Source organism: Primulina eburnea, chromosome 2, assembly GCF_022965805.1.
Source record: "Primulina eburnea isolate SZY01 chromosome 2, ASM2296580v1, whole genome shotgun sequence".
NCBI classification, from domain to species: Eukaryota; Viridiplantae; Streptophyta; class Magnoliopsida; order Lamiales; family Gesneriaceae; genus Primulina; species Primulina eburnea.
Window position 1 is genome coordinate 44,710,022 of NC_133102.1, and position 26,577 is coordinate 44,736,598.

Genomic DNA, 26,577 nt, shown 5'->3' on the forward strand with positions numbered 1-26,577 from the left:
TGAACTCATGAATATAACATCAACATGAACTATACACAATGAAAAACAAAGTGAAATCGAATCTATAAATCTTTCGTTTCATCGAATTGTTATTGATTACGTTGCTTGACTTTTATTTGCTTTAGTTAATTAATCAAAAATCACCATTTAATTTATAAATAAAATCTAGACTATTTTAATTATGATACTTGATATCTTGTTGAATACGCACTCTTCGTGAGAATGATACTCTATTCATCATGTAATATAATTTGACATCGTGTACTTGCGAACGGAAAACACACGACAATCGTCAAATGAAGTCTGCCGAACATGTTCGTCATAAAGACTTCATTAGAAAATATGAAATCTTTTTAAGTTTAGTTAAATACGTCTTTGTATGATCATAACATTTTTCTCGATAGATTTGCTTGATATCTAGACGTGATATCGTAGATGTAGGTATGTTCACCAAACGACATTAAAATCCCGCTACTCTTTCTTTATTTTTCATTAATTTACATAATAACAATCATAAAGACTGCATATCGAATAATCGTTAGTTGTTATCGCGCATTAGATTTCACCCAATTTATTTCAAAGTAAAATGATATTCTTCCGTGCAGACCTCTTGAGAGATAATGAACCAAAGAATTTAATGAAGGCAAAAACTTGTGTGAGACGGTCTCACGGGTCGTATTTGTGAGACGGATCTCTTATTTGTGTCACCCATGAAAAATTATTACTTTTTATCTTAAGAGTATTACTTTTTATTGTGAATATGGGTAGGGTCGGTCCGTCTCACAGATTATGATCCGTAAGACAGTCTCACATGATACACACTCTTTAATGAATGTTCGATCCATAAATTATATAGTTCAGTTTACTCTTTTCGTCTCTAAAGTCTTCGTTTGCTCTTAACTTTTATTAGACTTTGTCCATCAATTTCAAGTGCCACTTGTTTGATCCAGAATACTCTTCTACCTCAGCTTTCTTATATTATTGGTCAAATATATAGACTAAATTTCCAAGTCTGTACGGATAAAGATTGAAATACAATAATAAAGCTTTAAATATTTGATTGATTATTATAATATATAAAAAACTATGCTGGAGTACGTCATTGTGACGCCTCTATTATATACAAGCATCGATGAGGTTTTAGTAGTCTCTATTTGAAGTAAAAATTGCGTGAGATAAGTCAAAGCGCTGATCCAATCAATTGCTTAAGCAGTAGCGCGTAATCTTCTTCTATGAGCGAGATTCTATCCATATCTCTTATCTGTCACTAGTTGAACAACGTTTTCTTTTCTACGAACATCTCATCACTAAATGATGAACTCTCCAAATTTCGCCTACTATTCGAGAAAAAACACGATCAAACCCTTATTCGTCTGAATGTAATTCGTATCTCCTTCGTCTGGTCGAGAAGAGAGAAAGCCCGGAGAATCGGGCTTGCTTACAAAGCTTGCTTACTAAAGGATTTGTCGTTGATTGCACGAGTTAGCTAGGGGTATTAGTTATTTATTTTTATTTTTTTACAATATTATAAATGTTCATGCTAAGGATGAAAATGTGTTGGATATGAGTTGGGTTCACTATGTCTCATGTTTTCACTTGTAAAAATTTGGAATACCCGATATTTGTTTCAATGTGATATTAGATATCGGGTCTGAATTACAACATGTTGGACCAATCACTATCATATGATTATATTTAATAAATCTTGTAACAATTGATCTATATCAATAAAATTACAAGTTTTGACGTAAAAAAAATATTAAAAAAAAGTAATTATCCTGCTTAAGTGAAGTAGTCAATTGACCCCTCACATGGCAACTAGCCGATGTCGCCGCCCCAACCCTAACGTCATCGATGGCACACAGGATTTGGGGTTCTCTTTTGCCAAAAATTTGAAAAACTGGCGAATGAATACAATAAGCCCATAGATAAAGGAAACACAAGATGCCAAACTCCTAAACAGTGCCCACTTTCTCCCTTTTCCCAATACTTTTTTTCTTCCACCCCATGTACCCCCATATTGTATTTTCTTCCCAACTCTTCTCTTGATATTCTTTCTTCTGCGTTTTTGTTGCAAAATTGCTTTCTCGGGTCCATAGGATTGTGATTTTCGTTGTATTTTTGTACATGCGAGGTGGGTTTTGAGTTGTCAAGATTCGATTTGGGTTTTGTCGATTGGAAAGGAAAGACATGCCTGTGGAGGTGAGAGAAGGGGTGGAGTATTCATTTGCAATGGAATACGACGGGCCGCCGATAACCCGTGAGCTGCCGCGGGCGGTACCCATCAATGTGGACAGGATCCCGGTGGCTGCTGTCGTTTCGCCGCTTCCATACTCAGATAAGTTGTTGTTGCCCATTGTTCAACCTATTTCAGCAGCTGATTTTAGCAAGAAACTATCCAAGGATTTTAGATTGAGCTCCTCCACTGAGTTATTGACCGTTTCCCCAACTTCAGTTATTGCGTTTGAGCCGCGGAACAATGAGGTTAGTGAGGGCTCTTACAGTAAAGAATTAGGGTTAGAGTCTGATGCTACTGTGTCGCCGATCTCTGTTAATAATGTATTTGAAGATGCTGAACTTGTCAATTGTCGGGATAGTGGTGCTTTGTCCGGGGAGTTTAGTGATTTGGAGTGTCGTAATACTGATTTCGGAGCCAATGAATTGAATGAGCAGGGCTATTCATCTGCTAGTCGAGATAATTCCTCCGAGTTGATGGGTGTAATTGGAAGTTCAGGCGCATCAGGTGCTTCAGATAGGTTTGAGAAATCCACTGAGTTTTCTGGGAGCTTTCATGATGTTAGGGTGCCTAATGGTTTTAGCGAGAGCTTAGATTTGAATGGGCATAATCGACTGGATTGGGCATCAAATGACTCGGTCATGAGTGTGGATTATCCATCTTCTAGAGTGTCTTCTCGTAAATTTGGAGATGGGAATAATGAATCTTGCTCTGATCTTAGACAAGACCATTTAGTGACATTTTGTGATATCGAGCCAGACGATGGAAATGCTAATGAGTTCAGCAACTCTGGACCTGAGGTGGCTAGAGAAAAGAAAGAACCTGCTATTAAGGTGAAGAAAGGAGCATGTTACCGGTGCTTAAAAGGAAATAGATTTACTGGAAAAGGAAGTATGTATCGTTTGTGATGCAAAGTATTGCATTAATTGTGTTCTTAGGGCAATGGGCTCCATGCCGGAGGGTAGAAAGTGTGTGGGTTGCATTGGATTCCCCATTTACGAATCAAAAAGAGGCAATTTGGGAAAGTGCTCAAGAATGCTCAAGCGATTGCTTAACGATCTGGAGGTTCGGCAAATCATGAAGGCCGAAAAATTGTGTGATGTGAATCAATTACCCCCAGAGTATATTTCTGTGAACGGCCGTCCCCTTTATCATGAGGAGCTGATCGCATTACAAAGCTGCTCCAATCCACCTAAGAAGCTGAAACCAGGAAAATATTGGTACGACAAAGAATCGGGTCTTTGGGGAAAGGTGAATGCGATCAAATTCTATATTTTAGTTTTTTTTTGTTTTTATTTTTAGTAGCCACCATTAAGTTGATGAACTTCTGACCTTGTCAGGAAGGGAAGAAGCCTTCACAAATAATTAGCCCTAATCTGAATGTTGGGGGTTCAATTAAGGCAGATGCTAGCAATGGGGATACACAAGTCTATATTAACGGTCGGGAGATTACTAACGTGGAGCTGCGGATGTTGAAGGTTGTCTTTTGGGTTCATCCACCAAATATTTGATTTCTATTTGCTTGACATAATTTATTGATTTTTTTCATGGTTTGGAATAATGTAGTTAGCAGGAGTTCAGTGTGCTGGAAATCCACATTTTTGGGTGAATGAAGATGGTTCATACCAAGAGGAGGGACAAAAAAACACCAAAGGTTATATCTGGCGCAAGGTTCGATTTCTATCAAATCTTTTGTTTATCCTTCTTGATCCTTATGTGATAACCAAAATAGAAGGAACTTTTATGCCACCTGCCTCTAAAATCTGGCGTCATTTTTTATTACCTTTTCTTCTTGTTGCTACTGTTCAGGCTGGAACAAAGCTGCTTTGTGCTGTACTTTCTCTCCCAGTTCCTGCAAAAGCATCCCATCCTAGTGGAGAACAAGAAACTACTGTGAGTAGTCGAGCATTTCCAGACCATCGTGGGCATGAAGCAGTTCAGAAACTTCTTTTGATTGGATATAGTGGATCTGGGACAAGTACCATACTTAAACAGGTTACTCTTAAAATTTTTCCCAAATATTTTCGGGTTTAAATTCTCATGAATTGACTTTAGATTGTCTAAATTATTGAGAGGGCATGCTTCATTTTGTTGAATCTACCTCACGTGCTGTTCTTGTGGAGTAATATCATCATTGTTGTAGTTATTGTACTTTGCAACATTTTTCCTGATCATATTACTAATTAGTAAACGATGTCTCAAACCTTGTCCACTTTTGATCTCTCTCAGTTAGGGTGAAAACGAGTCGAAGTCGAGCTACTTCTGAGCAGCTTGACTCGAGCTCGGTCAAAGATCGAGTTCGAGTAGCTCGAGCTCAAGTATTTTATGAGTCTGCTCAAGTAGCTCGCAATTTTGCGGATTTATATGTATGTATATATTTTTAAAATATATATTTAAATTTAATCATATATATATATATATATATATATATATATATATATATATTCCTTGCTCTCTTATTTTACAACAACCGCATTGTGGCATACTGTTTGTATGATACTAGGACTTGTTAGTATTGTTAAAAATTGCTGTTGTTACTTTCTAAAAAAAATTGTTGTATTAGGCTAAAATTCTTTACAAAGACGTGCCATTTTCGGAGGATGAGCAAGATCAGATTAAATCGGTGATTCAGAGCAATGTTTTTAGTTATATTGGCATACTCCTTGATGCCCGTGAGCGCTTTGAAGAAGAGAGTTTACATGAATTGAGGAAAAATCAGTCTTCTGATGGTTCAACTATTTCTGGTAAAAGTTTATTTAAATATCTTACTGATTAAACTGATTCTTGTCTGTTGTTTTTTATTCCTTTCTTCACTTTTTCACGTCCGGAAGTCTTTTATCAGTTTATCTTTACATATTTTATGCCATAAATGTTTTTAGATCTTTTGCTCTGTTTTCTATTTCGAGAGGAAGCTTTTGAAGGCTGTGATCCACTACTTATTTCAGGTTTGATTTTATTGCAGGGCATGTTGATGACAAATATGAAAAGATTCCATATGCCATTTGCCCACGGTTGAAGGCATTTTCCGATTGGCTCCTTAAAACCATGGCATCTGGTACATTGGAAGCAATATTCCCTGCTGCTAGTCGAGAATACGCACCATTGGTTGAGGAACTCTGGAATAATGCTGCTTTCCAGTTAACTTACAAGCGGAGAAGTGAATTAGAAACTCTCCCCAGTATTGCGAGTTATTTTTTAGAGCAGGTAAGATATGAGCTTTACCAAATGTTTTAACATCAACGAGACAAAATCTTTTGTATGATATCATGCTTTTGTGTGAATTATATATGCCATTTGAACAAGTTCACTGTATAGCAGAAGGAATGTGTTGCCTTTTTGGCAACATGTACATTTTTTGGCACAGGTCAATGGATAAGGTTTGATTGTTGGCTTACTTCTTTGTTGAAGTTGATTGTTTATGTGCTGTGTTATTTATGATGCTCTGTTTCTTCAGGCTTTTGAAATATTGAAACCGGATTATAAACCTACTGATGTCGACATACTTTATGCCGAACGTGTTACTTCGTCCAATGGGCTTTCGTGTGTTGACTTCTCGTTTCCCGAGTCGTCAAAAGATGATTCAGAAACAGGAGACCTATCTGATTCCCTGCTCAGGTAGTCTAATAAAACTTGTTTATCCGGTGCATATTTTGGTCGATGAACAAACACTTTGGAAAAATATGCAGTTATCATTGTTATACATCCAAATTCCCCGATTCATTGTTTCTTGATCACTGTAAAGCGTAAACTTGAAGCTGTGTGGCCTTTTGCATTTTCTAACATTTTTTTTTCCTTTCCTAATTGGCATTCAGATTTCAGCTGATCAGACTACAGGCAAAAGGATACGGAGAAAACTGCAAATGGCTTCAAATGTTTGAAGACGTCCGAATTGTAATTTTCTGCGTGTCTCTAAATGACTATGATCTGTTTGAAATGGATGGTGAAGGAAAGTCGGCAAACAAAATGATGTCAAGCAAGAAGTTTTTTGAGAGCATGGTTACTCATCCAACCTTTGATCAGATAGACTTCCTTCTCCTTTTAAACAAGTTCGACCTGTTCGAGGAAAAGATAGAACAAGTCCCTTTGAGTAAATGTGATTGGTTCGATGATTTTCAACCCGTAATGAGCCGTAATCCCTCCAGCAGCAACAATCCAAATCACCCAACAGTGGGGCAATTGGCTTTTCATTATATTGCCGTAAAGTTCAAAAGGCTTTTCTCATCTCTCACTGGTCGAAAATTGTATGTATCACAAGTGAAAGGCGTAGAGCCTACCAGTGTAGATTGTGCACTTAAATATGCAAAGGAGATCCTTCACTGGGATGAAGAGAGATACAACTTGGGCCTGAGCGAGTACTCGATTTATAGCATGGAGACGAGTTCCTCTCATTGAATCAATCAAGATTAGCCTTTTTCTTGCCAGTGTACATTTGTTTTATCTGAATCAGCACTCCACGTTGAAGTTTAATGTTGATCACAGTTTGTATAATCAAGAACCAGTACATATATTTGATTCTTGTAATATGGGATTTGGTGCTTGTTTTCAGTGAAATTCAAGAGAGAATGGAAAATTATGGTAATTTTGTTTCACCAAGTATCATATTTTGTTTTTTCGACTCGAAAGTTTGCATTCCTATGAAATTCTTAATGTGTTCAAACCTCCATGGATTGGATGCAGGAACCTGATTTTTTCAGACTCATTTAAAATTTTTTAGTTCCAATATTTCAATTTACATGTTGAAACTATGCAGTGATTCTTAATCATACTTGGTAAATTGCAGTTAATAATTATGATAATAATAGCAACAAAGTCAAAATTTCAATACACTAAATTTATAAATACAACTCAGCAATGAATTATGATAATAACAACAAAAAGTCGAAACTTCAATACACTTAAATTTATCAACTCAACAATGAATTATATGTGTGTCATCAATTGCAAGATCTCACGAAACATCAAAGATAAAACAAATTATACATGTGAACAAATGAAATGAAAAACAAAACAAAAACAAAATACCAGAGTCATCGCATTAGAATACAAAACCTCTTTCGACTCCTGTGAATAGTTCCTCCTGATGCAAAAAATCTACAGAGAGCATTTGAATAATCATATCCCGTGTCACATTTTACGTGGCAAACAAAAATTATTAGTGTACCCCAACAATAATTATTATAAGAATGTGGTCTTTTTAAAATATCTATTAAAAAACCTTTGAAGTGACCATTTTTATGCAGTATATCCCATCCCGCCTTCTATTGAATACAATGATTAGGATTTAATAACCTGGATATAAATTTCAAAAGATATGAACAAATTTTTTTTTGTGGCTTACAAATAAGCAGGCAGCAAATGATGCGTAAAAGTATAGTAGAACCAAGCAAAACAAGATGATTTTTACAGAAACACAATTCGCCTACGCTAACAACTCTTTCTGAAGGCTCACTATCATACGAAACCATACAAATTTCCAAATCCAAGCAAATAAAAAACAAGAACCGACAAATCCATGTGTGCTCATGATAAAAAGCAAAGCATTTCTCTGTTTTCTGCTCGTGGCAGCGGAGGCAAAAGGGACAAACATGTTAGTGTATACTCCAGTTTAAATTTCTCCCTCTTCTGCAACGGTTGGAAGGACGACACCCTCTTTAACAAAAGCTGGATCAAGAAATTTGACAATAAAAGCCCACAACTTATAGACATCATCAAAATTGGTCAAGAAACCAAGTGAAGCAGTGACAACCTCGACTCTGATGAATCCGCTCTTACCATCATGCCTCCCATATTCCATTGGCTTGCAGAGGGTCATATCATTCAGGCTCAGAGACCCTCGATGTTTGGGAGTGTCTAGAATCCGTATGTGACTGAGTATTCCAACACCTAATGAAATACCGTGTGACTCGGCCAGTTTTTGAACAACTTCGGGATTGACCAGACCCCTGTTTCTGTCTCTAACGTTAAAAGCAACAGCAGCCCCTCTTTCATATTTGATTTTTGGGCCGTAGATATGAACAAGTGGTGCACCATCTCTCCATTCATATTAGGCAGTCTTAGCTGCAGTAACGATGTTGCAAGCCAATTTATCAAGAAACGTAGCCTAGAAGTGGTCTTGTTTAGCCCCAACATGTTTATGTGATCAAGATACCTGCAAGTTATCTCTGGCTGGCTTCTTTCTGATTCTTGCCCATCATATTCCCCATTGCTGATATAGTCATCATCATCCAGGCTCGTTGCATATGATTCACCAGGCTCAAGAGTCTGGCCAAGACGATCCCGGTGGTTGTCTTCTGTGCCAAAGGATACCCTTCCACCAGCAATTCTACTTCTTTCTCTCCTTTCTAGCAATCTAAATTCGCCTTCCGTCTCTCTTCTTATCGCACTATCCTTTGCTTCAATGCATATCTCAGAAGATCGGCCATTCCGAGTGCCCTGATTTTTGGAGATAGCTGACACATTTTTGAAACTCGAGCCCATGTTGGTTTCTTGTTCTATTGCTTGAAGGCGTTGATTATCTGGAGACCTATATTCTCTTGAAGCAGGGGGCATCTCTATAAACTGTTCTTCAGGTATCTCCTTGACGTGGTCTAACTCTTGAGACACTGAATGAATGGCAGCATCGAAAGACAACACACAAGCATCATCATCATGCACCAAGTTCAGTTCTTTGTCATACATAGGGCTGTTTGATAGTTTTGAGGTTTTTGGAGACGCCGGGTTATTATTCTTCCTGGTAGAAAACCAAGCTGGTGGTAGCGGAGACGAGGGTTTCTGTTTGTTCGAATGACCCGCATAATCAGAACCTAGAGGACTTTGACCCAAATCTATCCACAATGAGTTATCAGATGATTCGTCTTCGCTAAAAACCGGGCTTTTCATAACCTCCCCAACAGAGAAACTTTCACTTTCTTCAAAAATGGTGCTCGCCTCATCCTTGTCAGAGCTGTAATCATGCTCCATCTCACTCTCAAAAATGTCCCTCACCTGAGCGGAAGTATAAGCCCCAGAAAAAGCAGGCAATTGCATTCCAGGACAAGTTTGAGAGCCCACTTCGCCATTCCCACTCGATTCTTCATCTTCACCAAATCCAGGGAAATTATCCATTGAATCACTCAAGTACATAGGAAAGACCGGGTTAATTTTCACAATACCAGAACCTGTGTGGCCAGACTGATTTTGAAGGCTTGACATTACAGATTTCTTAATTAAAAGGCACCCAAATCCAGTTGGGTCATACCCAAACACCCTGTAGAACGATGTGATGATGAAATCCGGTCGGAACAAAGACAATCCAAGAGCATCCATATCCTTCGGGCCTAATGCCCCTGCATCAAGCAAGACATGCCAATTGTTCTGTTGTGCCAGAGCCATCCACTGATATGAGTACTTCGCACCAGTGACTCGAGATTGAACTGGGAAAACGAAAAGACCAGTGGCCGAATCTTTCTTTCTCCTCTTTTTGTTAGAAATCTGCTTCCTTAGATCAGTTGAGCAGAGTTTAAGCGTGGGCCATTTAAACCACGCGCTCTGAACCTTGGCGCCTTTCTCTCTAGCACTTTGAGCCATCCAATCTAACGATTGGCTCTCGTGATCAAACATGGTCAGCAGCCTCTTGTTTGTGTGAAAAGGGTACGATTCAGCTAGCAATTTAAAGGCCAATCCTCGGCTCACAGTAAAAACTAGACCATATTCATTCTCAGGTATGTTCAAATAATCCATTATTTTGATTTTTAGATCATGTTCTATGGTGCCTCTCTCAGCTCCCCCATACAAAGCATGATTGCTCAGATTGGCCGTAATCTCAGATAAGCTAAACGTAGATGATTCCCAACAATGGACAGTTTGCAAGAATGAAAGCAATCCAAATCCACAGTAATCTAGGCATACCTTCGATCCGGCACCAGAGAGATGTGAATAATCGTCCAACCTCAGCTGATCGATCCTCTCTGACGACTGATACTTGGGATACATCGTGAGGAATTTGGAGAATGCTTCATTAACCTGTGGGATCGAGTCCCCTGCCTCGAATGTGCGCTCCGCAGCAAGGGCAGTGGCTCGGAGGAATTCTTTCTGCGCGTTTAACCTAGCCAAGGATCGTGATCTTCCCAAGTTATCAGCGGGGTTAGCCGCCAAAGATTCAGCCTCCATAACTTGAGACTTCACAAGAGAACCATCTTCAGATGCTTCTTCAAGAGCCTCCCTCAGCTTGTGCTCCTGCAATTTCCGGAGAACCGATGGATTCGCCTTGATTTCATGGCTCGAAGTGTCAGAATCGTCTGTTCTTCTGCTCTTCTTGTCCAAGATGAGAGCAGCACAGTGTGATATTGGCTTCCATAGGGAGAGATGCATTAAAGCTTTTTTATTTCTTCCTTCGACAGATGACAAATGAGAGAAAACTAGCAATCTCAGAGCAACAAAAGGGAAGAGAAGTGTTTTTGTATCAAGGTTTCAGCCCATTTATCAGCAAACCACTGTGAAGCTGGCTCAGTTTTGAACCAACGCTAAATCCCAAAAGGCAAAAGGAATCAAAGCCAGCCAAAGAAAAGCTTCCTCCAGAATAAAACTTTGCTTTAAACAATCAAAATCTTCTATCTTAAGGAGGGAAAGAGAGGAGAAATCCCTTTTAGGCCAACATTCAAACACAAAGACCAGAGATTATGTTGAAAATTCTTCTAATCCTCACTCAAAGAAAAGGGGAAAAGCAAATTCTGGGCCAGATCAAGAAAGCCCAAGATTTGAACATCGCCCAAGTAACAAAAGAAAAGGGGAAGATATAGTTCCGTTGAGGACAACAAGTAGAACATTGCCCAAGTAACAGAGAGGTAAACTCCGCAGATTCCGCCAGAAGATTTCGGGATTCAAAATCTTGAGTTCAAACTTTAAGTAACAGTTCGGCAACGGCAGAGAAATTTTATGAAAAAACGAACACACAACAGACTCAGGATCCAATATCTCAAAAATTCAACCTTGACATCAAATTCTCCCAAAAACAAAAAAAACCCAGTAAGGAGAATGTGAAGAGAATCACAATCCCAGATCCCCAAGAAGAAGCAGACTAAAGAGAAAGACACCCCCCCTACATGAACAAATGCTGCAAAAAAGAAAAGAAAGGGAAAAGGCTCCCAAAATCTAATCTTTGAATAATGGTCAATCCGATAGCTCTCCTCCTGTTGTGTAGCATCCCCCCGCCCCCCCTCGCACTCACTCTCTGTGCAAATCTGCAAACCAATTAAAGGCAAACCCTCAGAAAGAAATGCTCATTAACTCCAGTTGTGAATCCAAAAACACACCCCCTCATTGATAGCAGTTACCCCACTGCACCTACTCTATCTCAGTAAATATATATATCTCTACATGACATTTTCACTGTTGACTATTATGGAATTTCTTACAATATATATATATATTGGGATTACTAAATTTCTTCACATATATTTTAATTTCAAAAATATGTTTGGAATATTGATTTGTAAGTAAAAAATTCAATTGATTACAATGTAATATTTGGTTTCATTATTCATGTCTTTGATAAATTATTTAAAGAAATGGTTAACGGGAGATGAAAGAAATATGTTTCAAATTCTTGTTCCCAAGGATATTTTTTAGAATATGGTGTATGAGACTGAAATTTGATATAATAGTATTTATAGATTAAAATTTTGGTGAAAATATGTGAAAAGAACATCGAGAAATAAATAATTTCATTGACTAATTTATGCAATTTTTGTACAAACATGTTTAATAATAGAAGAAGAAATTTCTAATATGAGAGGTCCCGATTTATAGACATCCGTACATCTACTACTATTAAAATAAATCATAGGAGAGTACAATGCAATTTGACTTTTTATATTATTGTATTATATAATTTTATAAATATTAACACATTATTATCCATGTATACTGGACTCATCGTAAAAAAAAAGAGCAGGAAAAATTAATTTTTGAAAAGTATAGAAAAAATGTTTAAAAAAAAGCTTTATTTATTAGTTATTACTTTAATGTATTCTAGGGAAATAAAATTAGATAAATTCCAACAAGAATGAAATAAAATCATATACAAACATATTCATATATTTATACAAATAATAAAGTGAGAGATCTCTTTAATAACTATTTTTTGGTCGAGGTTTTTCCACCCAATATTCTACTATTTCATGTTTTTATGGAAAATTCATAATACTGAAACTAGCTCAAAAAAACACATTCCAAAAACTGTCCAAGTATGCAATTTTTTTCATAATTAAAGCCAAATTTGAATATATATATATATATATATATATATATATATATATATATATATATATATATATATATATATATATAGACACACACATGTATGTATCTATATATATACTATTATATACTATGTTATTAAATGTGAGCATATAATAATAACTACTTAGAGAGGACACCAACTTTTTTTTCTCAATTTTATCATTATATGATACTAATATTATAATTTTGTTTTTTTATTTTTTTTAAAACTTCAACACACAAGACTTGATAACGCCGGTGAATTTACTTCTCGGACTTTCAATGATTATTGTATATCTATAAGAATCATGGTTGAGCATCATGTATTCAAATATCAATTTAGTCTTTCCATAATTCGTCAAATTTCATTTTAGTCCATCGATAATGATAAAAAAGATTGTACACATACATAACACGTCTGCGGAGTAACTAGTGTATATATATGTATATGAGGCAACGAAAGAAAATCATCATGTAATGAACATCATTATATTCAAGGGATTTAATTGATCAAGTAATTTCAAATTTATTTTTGGGATTAATGATGGGTAATGTACCTTTCTTTCTTTTCGAAGGGTTACCCAAACATTCCTACCAAATTAAAGACTAAAGAAGGAAAAAGGATAAAGGTTAACATTGACCCTGTTTCTTGGATTCAAAATTTTGATTTAACTCATGCTATTATTACTGCTACCTCTCCAAACTTTTTCTCATGTTGTCCTTTTATATATTATTTGAAAGTAAAAATTTGTGTGAGATGGTCTCACAAATCGTATTTTATGAGACAAATCTCTTATTTGGGTCATCAATGAAAAAATATTACTTTTATGCTAAGAATATTACGTTTTGTTGTGAATATCAGTAGGATTGATCCGTCTCACAGATAAAGATTCGTGCAACCGTCTCACAAGAGACATAATCTATATATATATATATATATATATATATATATATATATATATATATATATATATATATATAAAATGCGTGAAGCGCTCTGAAGTGCGGATATCGAGTTCCAAGCTTTTCAAGCTTAAGCGAGATTAGCACATACTTAAGCGTGAAAAAATAAAAAATGTTTTTTATCTTTAGTGTAATTGTAATTATCTCAAACCAATAAATAGTTAAAATAATACATAAATATGATAAATTTAAATCTCATGTATTAATTCTCATATTTATAATAAAAACATAAAAATCTCAAAATTACAATCTTTATTTGTTTTTGCAACTAGAACACATTAAAAAATATTAAATATTTGTCAATTCATTATCAGACATGCTTAATCAAAATTTAAATTAAAAATAAACATCTAAATTATAAATATAATTTATTATTTTAAAATAAAAAGACATACCTTCAAAATAAAAATATTTAAAAATAAATAGATGCGATTAATTGTGCTCAAACACATTAACTAAACGTCTTAATTACGCTTAATTCGATCAAACTACAGTTTAACCGTTTTTCTCCGAAGCGAGATGTTTTTGTCGAGCTTCAACTTAAACACGCTTAAACGGAGATTAAACAGACTTTTTAGAACACTGTCGAAGTAGGATGTTTTTGTCGAGCTTCAAACTTAAACGCACTTAAATAGAGATTAAACGAACTTTTAGGACATTGCAAAATGTATGTGAAGCTGGTCCTTATTTTTTACCACTATATTATGAGACTATCGATAGGTTTCTAAGGTTTCAAGTTACATTATATTATTTTATATGTTGACATCAAATATAATCATGCCACAGCACGGGGTAGAAACTGCGTGGAACTAGTACGGTTGTTTTCAGTATCTGGCGAGTAATTGTTAAGTTTGGAACTTGGACTTAACTCAATCCCAAAAGTTAGCTCAAAGGAGGAGAATTGTCCAAGTCAATATATACAACTCTCAGGTTATCTATCCAACCGATGTGAGACAATTAACAAAGTTCCAATCTTAACATGGTATCATAGCCCGGGTTCCACCGTTATGTGTTGGACTGCCTATAATTAAGCCACTCATTCTGTCCATAATTGGGTCATTTGTAAACTCCACGCTCCAGATGTCCATTCCTGGGCGTGAGAGAGGTGTGTTAATTGTCTCACATTGGTTGGATAAATAACTTGAAAGTAGTATATATTGACTTGGACAATACTCCCCCTATTAAGCTAACTTTTGAGGTTGAGTTAGATCTAAGTTCTAATCTTTAACCGTAATCAATGCAAACATTGTGGCCGTTGCCACTCATTTATTTACTGTACAATATATTCTCATTGTGAAAATGAAATGACAAAAGAATCCAATGAATAAATACAATATTTTTTGTACAAAAAAAATATATATTATTGAATTAAAAAGTTATATATTTTATAACATCACAAATTGCAATACCACATTCTTATTGTCTCAAAATTATATTTAACCGTTTTTCTTGTCTAAATTTTGAGCCCGCAACGCTTCTAGATATTGATTATGGTTTAAAAGTTTATAAATTCTAAATTTTAAACAATCCATTTGTTTTAATGTAATTTAATTTAATAATATTTGTTTTTCACCTACACTTTGGGCAAAAAACATGTAATAATCACTATTTCCTTTTATGCATCGAGTAGATAATGATAAAGCTCACGCATCTTTCATTGCTTTTTCTTTAGTGGCTTTTTCCATATCATTGAACAAAATATCACTCGATGACGCAACGAGTCCATCTTATTCTATTTTTATATTTCCAAACAATATCTATTTTTATGATTATTGTTTTACTAAAAATTATAATAAATTAACATATGTTTCAGCGAAACAAAACTTGTTTATTTTTTGAAAACGTTAAATAGTTTTAATTTACTCGTATACACTCGATTCTTGGCAATTAAGAAAAGGGGCATGAACTTCAATAAATATTGTTTCACAAAGTCCTGATTTTTCTACTTTATTACATCTTCAAAATTGGAGAAACCATGCAAATTTATTTCAATGATTAATGGGAAAGGTAGCCTCTTTTGAGATGCTTTTATCTTTTGCTGGATGGTTTGTCTTTTATAAAGGAAGTAGACATTAGGAAACATTACATTATAACACGCCGTTCTCTTTTTATATTTGTATGTTTTTCTTTTTATCACTAAGCCAAAAACTCTTTCACTCGACATTTTATAGCATAACACGACTCATTAAGCATATCCTTCATATTATCTTTATGGTTGGCATTTAAAAAAAGAAAAAACTTGTGTGAGACGGTCTCACGTGCCGTATTTTGTGAGAAGATATATTATTTAGGTCATGCATGAAAAAATATTACTTTTTATGCTAAGATTATTATTTTTTATGCAAATATCGACATGATTGATCTTTCTCATAGATAAAGATTAGTAAGACCGTTTCACAAGAGACCCGCTCTTTAAAAATACCTCCTCATATTTTTTTCCCAATTTGATTACCAAATGCGAATATACCCAAACGATCGTATTATCATTATCTTTCATACACATTCACATCACAAAAGTAAAATGATTGAGATGGGCCTTTGTTATATATTTTGGGGCTCATCAAAACTTATTGGGCTTATATTCGTAAACTTTCTCCATTCACCACAAAAGCCCAATTCTTCTCGTTCTAATTACGAACCATTGTCAAAGGCCACAGCGAGCAGGAACCTATTGCATTTGATGTAAAACAAAGAGCAGAGTTATAAAATATTTTTTTTTGGGTTTCCTTGTTCCTTCAAATCGTCGACTCTACGCTAAAATTATAAGATATCGTGGAGCATCTCCCGCGATTTATCTTCATCGAGGGACGATTCCATCAACGATCGTATCTTTTCGGATTAACTGATTTCTCATGTTCTTGAAAATATTGGTATGCTAGTTTCAAAAGTTTGGTTCATTTCATGCAATCTTTTTGTTATCCCAGCAACTTAAAAGATGGAGTTTTTGGTATACAAATATTTCCTGAATACATACCCTTATATTTTTTTTTACAATTTTTTATTTTACACCTATAGGTACTACTACGTACAACCAGAATAGAACGAAAAACACACACAAGGCGTGCTTCGTATTGCAGAGTGAGGCAGACATGCTCTAAAGACTATCAATTTTGTCTTTTTGGACGGAGTGAACAGTTCCATATCTTTTGATTATTATGGTATATATATTTTAAAATTTTAAAGTCGTTTGTCATTAATAGATATTTTTCTAGTTGGTGCAAGTTGGATTAGATCGTGTACTAGGTAGGTCCACTCACTCATTTACATATTTTGTCCAAATTCAACATAAAATCTTGATTTGTAATGGAGATGGGAAATCAAAGAAGCAAGGACGCCAGACAGAGGTGAGAACGGCCCAGCGTCAAATCTTGATTTTATTACGAGGACAAATTTTCGCCTGTTTGACGTTTGGCTCATCCGATGCTGCTTACTTCCGCATCGCTCTCGATTTCATTCTATATCGGTGGTTTGGTATGATCTAAAGTAAAATTACAATTTTAGCCCTATATTTAGCAATACACACTCAAATAAAAATTTAGATAAAATTTTAACATTGATACGAATGGTCAGTTCTGGTAAATTTACTAGGTGAACTTGAAAATTAGGTCTCCGTTTTCTCAATATATTTCCCCATCATGATTTCTCATTGAAGCTTCACCGTGAAAAGCTCTATGACCGAATTTTTTGTTTGCGGTGTTTTGTCTGTTGTGAGACGATCTCACGAATTTTTATATATGAGACGGGTCAACCTACTGATGTTCACAATAAAAATAACAATCTTAGAATAAAAAGTAATACATTTTCATAGATGACACAAATAAAAAATCCGTCCCATAAAATATCGTCACACACAAATTTTTTTCTTTATATTTTGAATAATTATGATAAATAATTGATAGAAAAAAGATATCGATGATTTATATTGGTAAAGTGTGTGGATCGAATAGGCGTGGGGGTGGTGGTGGGGGGACATAGGAACGAGGAATCCGGCAATGAAATTAGGGTACGGAAGATGGCCTGAAAACGACGGGTCCCGCTCTTAGGGAAGCAACCCAATTATTGCACCACCCACGCCATTCCGACATTCATCATTTTGTCTCTCCATCATTAATTATTATTATTTATTTCGTGGCCTCTAATTATTTTTAAAAATACTTAATCAAATGTGGAAATAAAATAATGGATGTGAAACTCAACTCCTTTTTAATATTCAAGTTTATAGCTCAAGCTAGCAACATTCTTTTGGAGGAAAATGTAGTTATCGGATGCTATTTGTAAAAGAAATTAATTTTAGTTCTGTCAAGTCATCTTGAGTTAATTTATCGAAATTCAAATCAAGTACATTTAAAAAATTGAATCTTTAATACAAAAAATTTGTTTTTTTATATACCAAAGAGTCAAAGAAAACATTGTTACACGCGTACAGTGTGGTCTGCTCTTTCCTTCCCGCCTCTGTCCTTTGGTATTGTTCTGCTTGTCCCTATCCAACATTTTTGCATGTTAACTTCAGTTATTTTTATGTGTGTATATATTTTACTCCATTGTTTAATAACAAAGAATCTATGTAATAGAAAACTTTATTTTCATTTATCCACAAAACAAATTAAAATAATAGACGTTTTCGGGATGAGACGTTAATAACCAACGAATGACAAATATTTATGGACACGGTTCCATTCCATAATAAGACATATTCCAATCCCATGCTACAAAAAAATTGAACCATGGTAAGAAAGAATAAGACAATAATGGGTGAGCACTTTAAAAAGGGGAGTGTATTATTGATTCCCCAACAAACAAGAGCCCCCGTTTAGGAGCCGACCCATACAAAGCCTGTTCCCGGCCGACTCAACACATTCGAGTACGCATTCTCCTCTCTCGCTCTGCAAAAGCTGCTCACAATTCTCAGAATATTTCAGAACACAACCGTTTCACTAATATCCCAGACAGAATCTCTTCTCCTTCCCCTGAATTTCACCAATAAAACCCCCTAAAGCTAAGACCATTCTTTCGTCTGGAAAAACAACCCAAGAGAATGGCGAGTGATGCTGTAGAAAGGAAGCCGACTAGAGCTGGCCATGTCGGCGCGCAGCCGCCGGAGCCGGAGCATCTTCCGTGCCCGCGCTGTGACTCTATCAACACCAAGTTTTGCTACTACAACAACTACAACTTCTCCCAGCCTCGGCATTTCTGCAAGTCGTGCCGACGCTACTGGACTCACGGGGGAACACTTCGTGACATACCCGTCGGGGGTGGCAGCCGGAAGAATGCCAAGCGGTCTCGTACCAGTGCCGTGGCTGCTACCACCACCAGCTCAGGAGCCATCTCTTCGTCCCATCATGAGTTCCGCCACCTTCCCACCGTTGGTTCCCAGTTCTTGGTCCCCCTGACGGCTGATCACGGCGGAGCGGTTCCCTTTACCGGTGATGCCAAGGCTGGTTTGAACATTTGCGGGAGTTACACTTCGCTCTTGAATACTCAAGGGACGTCGGGGATTCTGGCGTTGGGTGGATTCGGGCTCGGGCTCGGGCCTGGTCTCGATGACGTAGGCTTCGGGCTTGGGAGGGCGGTCTGGCCCTTTTCGGCGCCTACCGGTGGCGTCGGGACGGCGAGCGTGTCGGAACATGCGTGGCAGCTTGAGAACGGGGAGAGTGGTTTTGGTGGAGGGGATTGTTTCAGTTTTCCAGATCTTGCTATTTCCACGCCGGGTAGTGTTTTGAAATGAAATATTATTTTCTCATCGTTGTAATGTTTGGTTTCTGCTTTTGACAATATATTCCAAGTTTTTAGAGATTTAAACTTTTCCCACTTTATAAATCATGTTTAATTTCAAGTTTTCAAAGTTCGATTATTTTAGATGATGCAAAAATTTAGATTTATATAATGTAATGGATATGCAGTATACAGTCAAAGTTTTTGTGATATAATCAAATATAAATAAATTTTCATAGTAAAAAATTTACATAACTAGTCAATTTAATCCTTTTATTATTGGCAAAAACTCGTATGAGACAGTTTCACAAGTTGTATTTTGTGAGACGGGTCTCTTATTTGGATCATCTATAAAAAAATAATATTTTTTATGCTAAGTGTATTACTTTTTATTATTAAAATCAGTAGGATTGATTTGTCTCCTCCGTCAGACCGTTTTATAAGAAATCTACTCTTTATTATTATTGACATTGCTTCATTTACTTCAAATCGAAAAACTCTATTTTTATGGGCCTGTGTTGATATTTGTTTAAGCCCAAACTAAATTTATTAAACAATAATTACATTGAGTGGCATTATTTAAAGTTTCACGAGAAATAAGGAAATTATATTTAATAAATGAAGGAGTCTTAAATTGCACGTAGGCGGCCCAAACTCGTAATATTTGAACGATTTCTGGTACCTACTCTGCCTCGCTATAATATAGTGTTTGGAATATTGTAATAACAGGGAACCAAAATCGTTATAATAATAATAATAATAATAATAATAATAATAATTACTTGATGCAAAATTAAATAATGGATACAAGGACGGACGGGACAACCTTAAAATGATACAATTATAATAGATAAAAATAAGTGACTAAAAAAACGTTAGTGGAATGGAACAACAAATATTAATTTAGTGTGGGCACTTGAATAATTGCAGTCTATGCATAGCCATTTATTTTAAAATAACGTCGGCCGTACAGACTAAAATTTGTTTGGCTTTAATTCCCTACTTTCTAATAGAAAATTTATTATGAGAAAAGTTTTTTTTTTTGGTGAAATATTTTTTTCCGTAAATATATAATTTTAATTTATTTTACTAATTTCGATTTGATCATTGGATAGTGGAGTATTGTTAGCTCCCATTTGGCTCGAAACATTAGAGCATGTTATTGAACTATCATTCTAAAATAAATTATAATTTAATATAAATGTATTTAATAGTTATTATATATATATATATATATATATTACTGAATTAATACGCGAATTATTGCATTCTCTTCATAAAGAATAGGAGGTAGAATCAATAAAGATTTTTTTTTCGATTCATCCCTGACCTCATTCAAGAATTGTTTTTTATCCAATCCGTAGGAATCAATAGAAAAAGCAAATCCCTTATGATACACCAGATCCGGCTCGTTTATTGATAGAGTGAATAATAACATAGTTTGTGCTCGAATTCTGCTTTTAAAAAAATCAGACTTATTGGATGCCAGAAATATCACTGGAGAATGAGTCGTCGGCCTGAATTTATACTTCTCGACGGCGCTCTTCGCCCTTTCTCAGTAACAGATACTGTTGAACTGTCCTTGGAATTTTGAATACATTTCTTGAATGATTTTTTTCCTTGAATAAAGGTGTCTTGCTTTTAATTGTTTAATTTCAGGTGTTCACACAAGTTAATAAGTGGACGCACCGATTCGGTTCCCAGTCAAAATTTGATATTGACGAGCCTTGCACTCTCTGTAAACCTTTCGGCACCAAATGGAACTCTGGACGTTTCAAAACTTTTATTTCCCTCTATAAAGAAGAAAATTTGTTACCAGGAGTTGGAGCTTTGTGATACCGAGGAATTCTTAGTTCCCGCGACTTCATATTCGGACAATCGCCATTGTTTGGCAAAATCATTGGGGACCTGGTAAATCTTGCTCAGGCTTAATAATGAGCGACAATGCGATATTTTTCTGATTAATTGCATTGTTGTTACAGTGTTCTTTATTTTCCTGTACTAGCGTACCAAATGCTCCGACCAAGATTCTGTTGCCTCGTTGTTATTAACGTTGCATGGGAATTTTTGAGTGAGATTGTTGTTGATTGTAATGCTGATCAAGCTCTGATAAAGATGTTTCACTTAACTGATCAAAGCTTGTACATCCGAGAGAAATGGAAATGTTATGTGGCATTCTTCTTCAGTTTGTCTGCTCCTTCGTGGATCAAATAGACCACGTGGAGATGGAGTGAGGCCTTCTGCAGATATCTGTCAAATCAATGATCTTTTATTTTCCTTTGTATATTAGTGTTTTATTTATATTTTTCTTACATATTTGTTTGCATTAGATAGGCATCTATGGTCGACTGAATTGATATTATAAAAACAGATGCTAAGGGTCAAACTTAGTTCCCAAAGGTATGTTATCTTATCCACGAGTACTTTAATTTGAAGCCATTATCTGAAGGAAAGCCTGATGAGAATTCTTCTGTGGAAGACTCGCCTTTCCGTAGTAGCATTTGTGAACCAGGAAAAACTGGACATGATGTCTCGCCATCTGCAAAGACTTGCAGTTTTAATTCATTTTCCTTAAAGTTTCCTTGAATTTGGTCGGCTCAAAAGAAAATAACGACACAAATCGTTTTCACTTCAACCGTTGGATTGTTTTGGATTATCCCATGACTAGAATATGCTCTAACAATTGGGAGTCATACAAACATTTAATGTAATAGATTTGAGCAAGTTAATTAAATTCAAGTAGTTGGATTTAACGATTATAAACTCAATATGCTTAATATATTATCCGAATTTGTATAAAATAGCGATTTTTAGCGAATTTCGAGTCGATAAGAAAATCAAGTTAGACTTTTTATTTTGGAAAGTTTCCATAGGAAAATCAAGTGTAGCAATGACGAGCCCATATATTTTGCTTTAAAAGTAAGATTTCCTCGATCTTAATATTATTCCAAGTTACCTGGTCACCCTTGCTATGCCCAACAAGGATCACCCACTCCTCCGGCCACAGGCCCACAGCGCCTCCAAGAACTCCATTAGCGGCTTTGAATTTTAGTTGGGGGAAGTCACATGCATGGAAGGAAATACAAAGTTATAAAAAAATATATGTAACCATCTAATAAACCAAGATGATATTATAAAAACTAAATTGGTGTTTTTAAATAATACTTCAATTTTTTTGAATAATCTCGGAAGCTATCGTTCACGGGGCGAACTTCACGAGGTGACTTCAAAATTTTTGGATCATGTGAATCTCTCGTACTTAAATGAATATGCTCGTCTCATATTTTGCAAAGTCAAAAACACTTGTTCACCATGCTACAACATTCATCCTGGAAATACATTGATATTAATATGAGATAAATTAAAATCTAAATAATTTGATATTGAGAAAGAAGTAGACACTTGTTCATGAGTATACTACAATATATAAGAAATAAGGCAAAAAGGTCTCAAGGGTTGTATTTTATGAGATGGATCTTTTATTTAAGTAATCCATGAAAAACTATTATTTTTTGTGCTAAGAATGTTTACTTTTTATTGTAAATATCGGTAGGGACCCGTCTCACAGATAAAGATTCGTGAGACCGTCTCACAAGAATCCTACTCAAAAAATAGTTGGAAAAACAAAAAAAACAAAACAAACACACGATCGAACTGCATGCAAATGCACTGATAGGTAGTGTATATTATGTCTGGGGAACAAGAAACTGGATGATACCCCATGGAAGACAGGCCCATCTTAGAGCCCCATTATGGAAGACAGGCCCATCAAAGGCCCTATTATCTCTGGCGCAAGCCCAAGTGGAAAATAAGCTCATCAAAGGCCCAGTTATTCTCCTATAAATACCAGGTTTGAGCGTATGATTTTTCATTCACTATATTGTTTTCAGCAGCACCCTTAGCTGCTCCCCCATATATCCTCAGTCACTGACTTGAGCGTCGGAGGGGCTACGCCAAGACGCCCTCCTGGCCCCCTCTTAACGATCTTCTTTGTTATTTCAGGCTCAGGGTAACTTCAAAACCTGCGTCTGGATTAGTGACGCTTGCGTGGATCGGACTCTAAATTTCCCGTGAGTATCACTGGAGAAGCATTAATTTAAGTTAATTGACAAAGAAGGGATCATTCATTAATGGTGTCACGTACTCAGTCGTGTATAATTCCTTTTGTCCCTGATAATACAGAATTTTAATTTTGTTTTGAAAATTAAATTACATAGAAAAATTAAATTTATTTTTTTAAAAAAATCAAAATTTTGCAAAAAGGGTGAGAAAAAAAATAAATAATAGCTGGCGGGACAATTAATTTATATAGAGTAGAACATCAATAATAGGACCAAATTTCAGAAGGAAAAAAAAAGACAATCTAGTCATATTTTATTAAATTGCCTTGGTAATGCTTGTAATTTTAGGCTGTGCTTGGTAGGCTTGATTAGGTGTGATTGTCTAATTTTATCCAGCCTAATCCATTGCTTGGTTCAATTATAAATAAACCAACCCAATCTGTTGTGCAATGGACAAAGTTGTACAAGCCTGGTTAATTTTAACCCATGTCCAAGCCCATTATTATTAGTCCTGGTTTATATCACACGTGTACTTTACTATACTACCCTTCATTATCGATGCCAAAATCAAATTAGCGACGGTTTCTCAAAAAAGATCGGCGACGGTTTCTCAAAACAAGATCGACGACGGTTTCTCAAGATCTGCGACGGTTTCATGCACTAATAAACCGTCGCTAAATGTCAAATTAGCGACGGTTTCACAAGATCGGCGACGGTTTCTAAAAAAACGTCGCTATTAGCGACGGGTTTTCAGAAGCCGTCGCGAAAGGGAAGGCATGATTCCCCCTCCGACCTTTTCCGGCAGCCCATTTCCGACCGGCCGCCTGCCGTCGCCGCCACTATCGCCGTCGCGAAAGGGAAGGACAATTTCGTCTTTTCATCAAAAAATTCAAAATTATCCTACACTTAAAAATCGTACCAAACATAATATTATTTTACACCGTATATTACAATCCTACCACAATCATTTTCTTTATCATTTACGTACTAATCATTAGTTTATCCTATCCTTCCAACCAAACGTAGCCTTAAAGAATTATTTATGATATTGACAAAACTATAGATTTATTTAAGGATATATCATCGGATTAATTTATTGAAATTATTAAATTGGTAAGCTGACCCAAATCGAGAATGGGAAAAAGATTATTTTAGAGAGATTTTTAATTTATATATATTTAGCGTAGATATAGACATATTCACACATTGACTATTTACGTAAATAATTAAATTAATTGTACTTTTAGACGGAAATATGCAAATTTATTTTACCTTGAACAAATAAAAATAAAAAATAAAATCCATCATTATCAATCCCGTTCCGGCTTTTTTTTTATAAATAATTTAATCGCAATTTTTGACATTAATAAAGATTTGGAAGACCAAACGAGCACATTTTATATCTAAAATGTATTAAAATGGTTACTAGAAAGATCCTTTGATGGAACAAAACATTATCATACAAAGCTAGCTATATTACCCAATAAATTAAATTAACAACTATATTAATTTTTTTTTTAAAGTCAGATTGCATATTGCTGATTTCAAATTTTCTGAACTGAATGATGCTTTATGGTTAACTAACTAGATGTCATAACTTAGCTCTACACTTTCAACTTACACAAAAAATTGTGTGAAACGGTCTTACGGGTCGTATTTGTGAAACATATATCTTATTTGTGTCATTCATGAAAAAAATAATATTTTTTGGCAAAAACTTGCGTGAGACGGTCTCGCGGGTCGTATCTGTGAGACGGATCTCTTATTTGGGTCACCCATGAAAAAATATTACTTTTTATGCTAAAAGTATTACTTTTTATTGTGAATATGGATAGGGTTGACCCGTCTCACAGATTATGATCCGTGAGACGGTCTCACATGAGACCTACTCATATTTTTTATGCTAATAGTGTTATTTTTTATTGTGAATATCGGTGGGGTTGACCCGTCTCACCAATAAAGATTCGTAAGATCGTCTCACAAAAAACTTATTCTTCAACGTATTATCGTTGGAAAATTCGGATGCTTGGCGATAGTGCTATCCTGACTCTACATCGTTCCATTTATTTGGAGTCATCCAATTGTAGCAAGATGTTGTAAAATTGAAATTTTAGGCCCATCTTCTATATTTTCTCCACAAAATTATGTTTTCAGCGTAAACTAGGTTTTGTATGAACAAATAAGACAAATTCTCTGATCAAATACGTCCAAAAATAAAAAGAAAAATCTTTAAAGCTTTGCCTAAAAGATAAAAATTATACGTAAATCTGACTTTTAAAAGTACGGCCGGAATAAGTAATAGTGATATGTACGTTTTACCAACTAGCTGATGCATCCACGAGTTGGAATAATCGCATGCTTCCAAAAAGAGAAATTTAATAATACGTTTGAAACATTTTAGATTGTGTTCCAAGAGATTGAAATTTTATTTTTATAATAAAACAATATATGAAATTTTAAGTAAACATAATATTTGAATCAATTTCAAATATTAGATACAAACAGATAAAGAGTGAATTTAAAGTTTATAATCTTATTTATCGAAAATATATTTAAAATCTATGGAACAAAAATCTACCAATCTAAACACAATTTTAGAGAATTTATTTATATAATAATAAGTTTATTATTCTTTTCCGCTGTAATTAGGGCCACGTGCATGTGACTTTTCTTAAGAGTTCAATTCTCAATGGAGGCGTTATCGTATTTCAATTCTCAACGGATCTACTATTTTAATAAGATCATTAATTAAAATTTTATTTTGTAATCATAATAGATTAAAATCTATCTCGTATGGAGTGTATTTCATCTCACTTTTAAGACTCATTAAAGTAATTTGTCTATCCAAAAAAATATGTCTCGAAAACCCCATTCAAGCATTAAAAAAAAACTATTCTACAATTTTCTTACTATAACACTAAAATATTCGAATTTTATATTTTTTGTTTCTGTTTTAAAAAGATAAAGGCTAACTTAAATTTTTAGTTATATAGGCTAACTTAAATTTTTAGTTATATGGATGATATATTAGTTTGGAAAAATCCTTTTTAAAGTATCTAATCTGTTAAATTTAAGGAAAAATAGTTTTGTTTTGTTGGCACATAATATTGAATCGTTACATAGTAAATTTTAAAGGTAAAAACTTATGGGAGACAGTCTCATGGGTCGTATTTTGTGAGACATATATCTTATTTTGGTCATCAATGAAAAAGTATTAATTTTTATTGTGAATATCGGTAGGGTTGACCCGTCTCACAGATAAATATTCGTGAGACAAGAGATCTATTCCATCCTAAATACAGAGAAGATTAACAACCTAAAAAGATAGAGAAGAAACATGATGAAATG

The 26,577-nt window shown here is 35.0% G+C and overlaps 3 protein-coding genes across 3 annotated transcripts; 2 read left to right on the top strand and 1 right to left on the bottom strand.

Moving 5' to 3' along the window:
* The first annotated feature begins 1,799 nt into the window (after positions 1-1,799).
* Positions 1,800-6,825, top strand: LOC140823577 (extra-large guanine nucleotide-binding protein 1-like). Its single transcript, XM_073184989.1, is given in 9 exon segments — positions 1,800-3,117; positions 3,119-3,487; positions 3,577-3,714; positions 3,803-3,907; positions 4,046-4,231; positions 4,800-4,980; positions 5,199-5,440; positions 5,691-5,851; positions 6,049-6,825. Coding segments are annotated over 9 exon segments (2,889 nt in total). The 5' UTR covers positions 1,800-2,190; the 3' UTR covers positions 6,629-6,825.
* A 792-nt stretch (positions 6,826-7,617) lies between these two features.
* LOC140823578 (uncharacterized) lies at positions 7,618-11,566 on the bottom strand. Its single transcript, XM_073184990.1, is given in 2 exon segments — positions 7,618-8,267; positions 8,270-11,566. Coding segments are annotated over 2 exon segments (2,742 nt in total). The 5' UTR covers positions 10,586-11,566; the 3' UTR covers positions 7,618-7,841.
* Positions 11,567-18,177: 6,611 nt separating this feature from the next.
* Positions 18,178-19,256, top strand: LOC140823579 (dof zinc finger protein DOF3.4-like). The gene has a single exon (XM_073184991.1). It carries the CDS (start codon positions 18,492-18,494, stop codon positions 19,179-19,181), a length of 690 nt encoding a protein of 229 aa, XP_073041092.1. The 5' UTR covers positions 18,178-18,491; the 3' UTR covers positions 19,182-19,256.
* The last annotated feature ends 7,321 nt before the right edge of the window (positions 19,257-26,577 follow it).

Coding starts and splice junctions, on each gene's coding strand:
- LOC140823579 (XM_073184991.1), top strand. CDS start 18,492: ATGGCGAGTGATGCTGTAGAAAGGAAGCCGACTAGAGCTGGCCATGTC.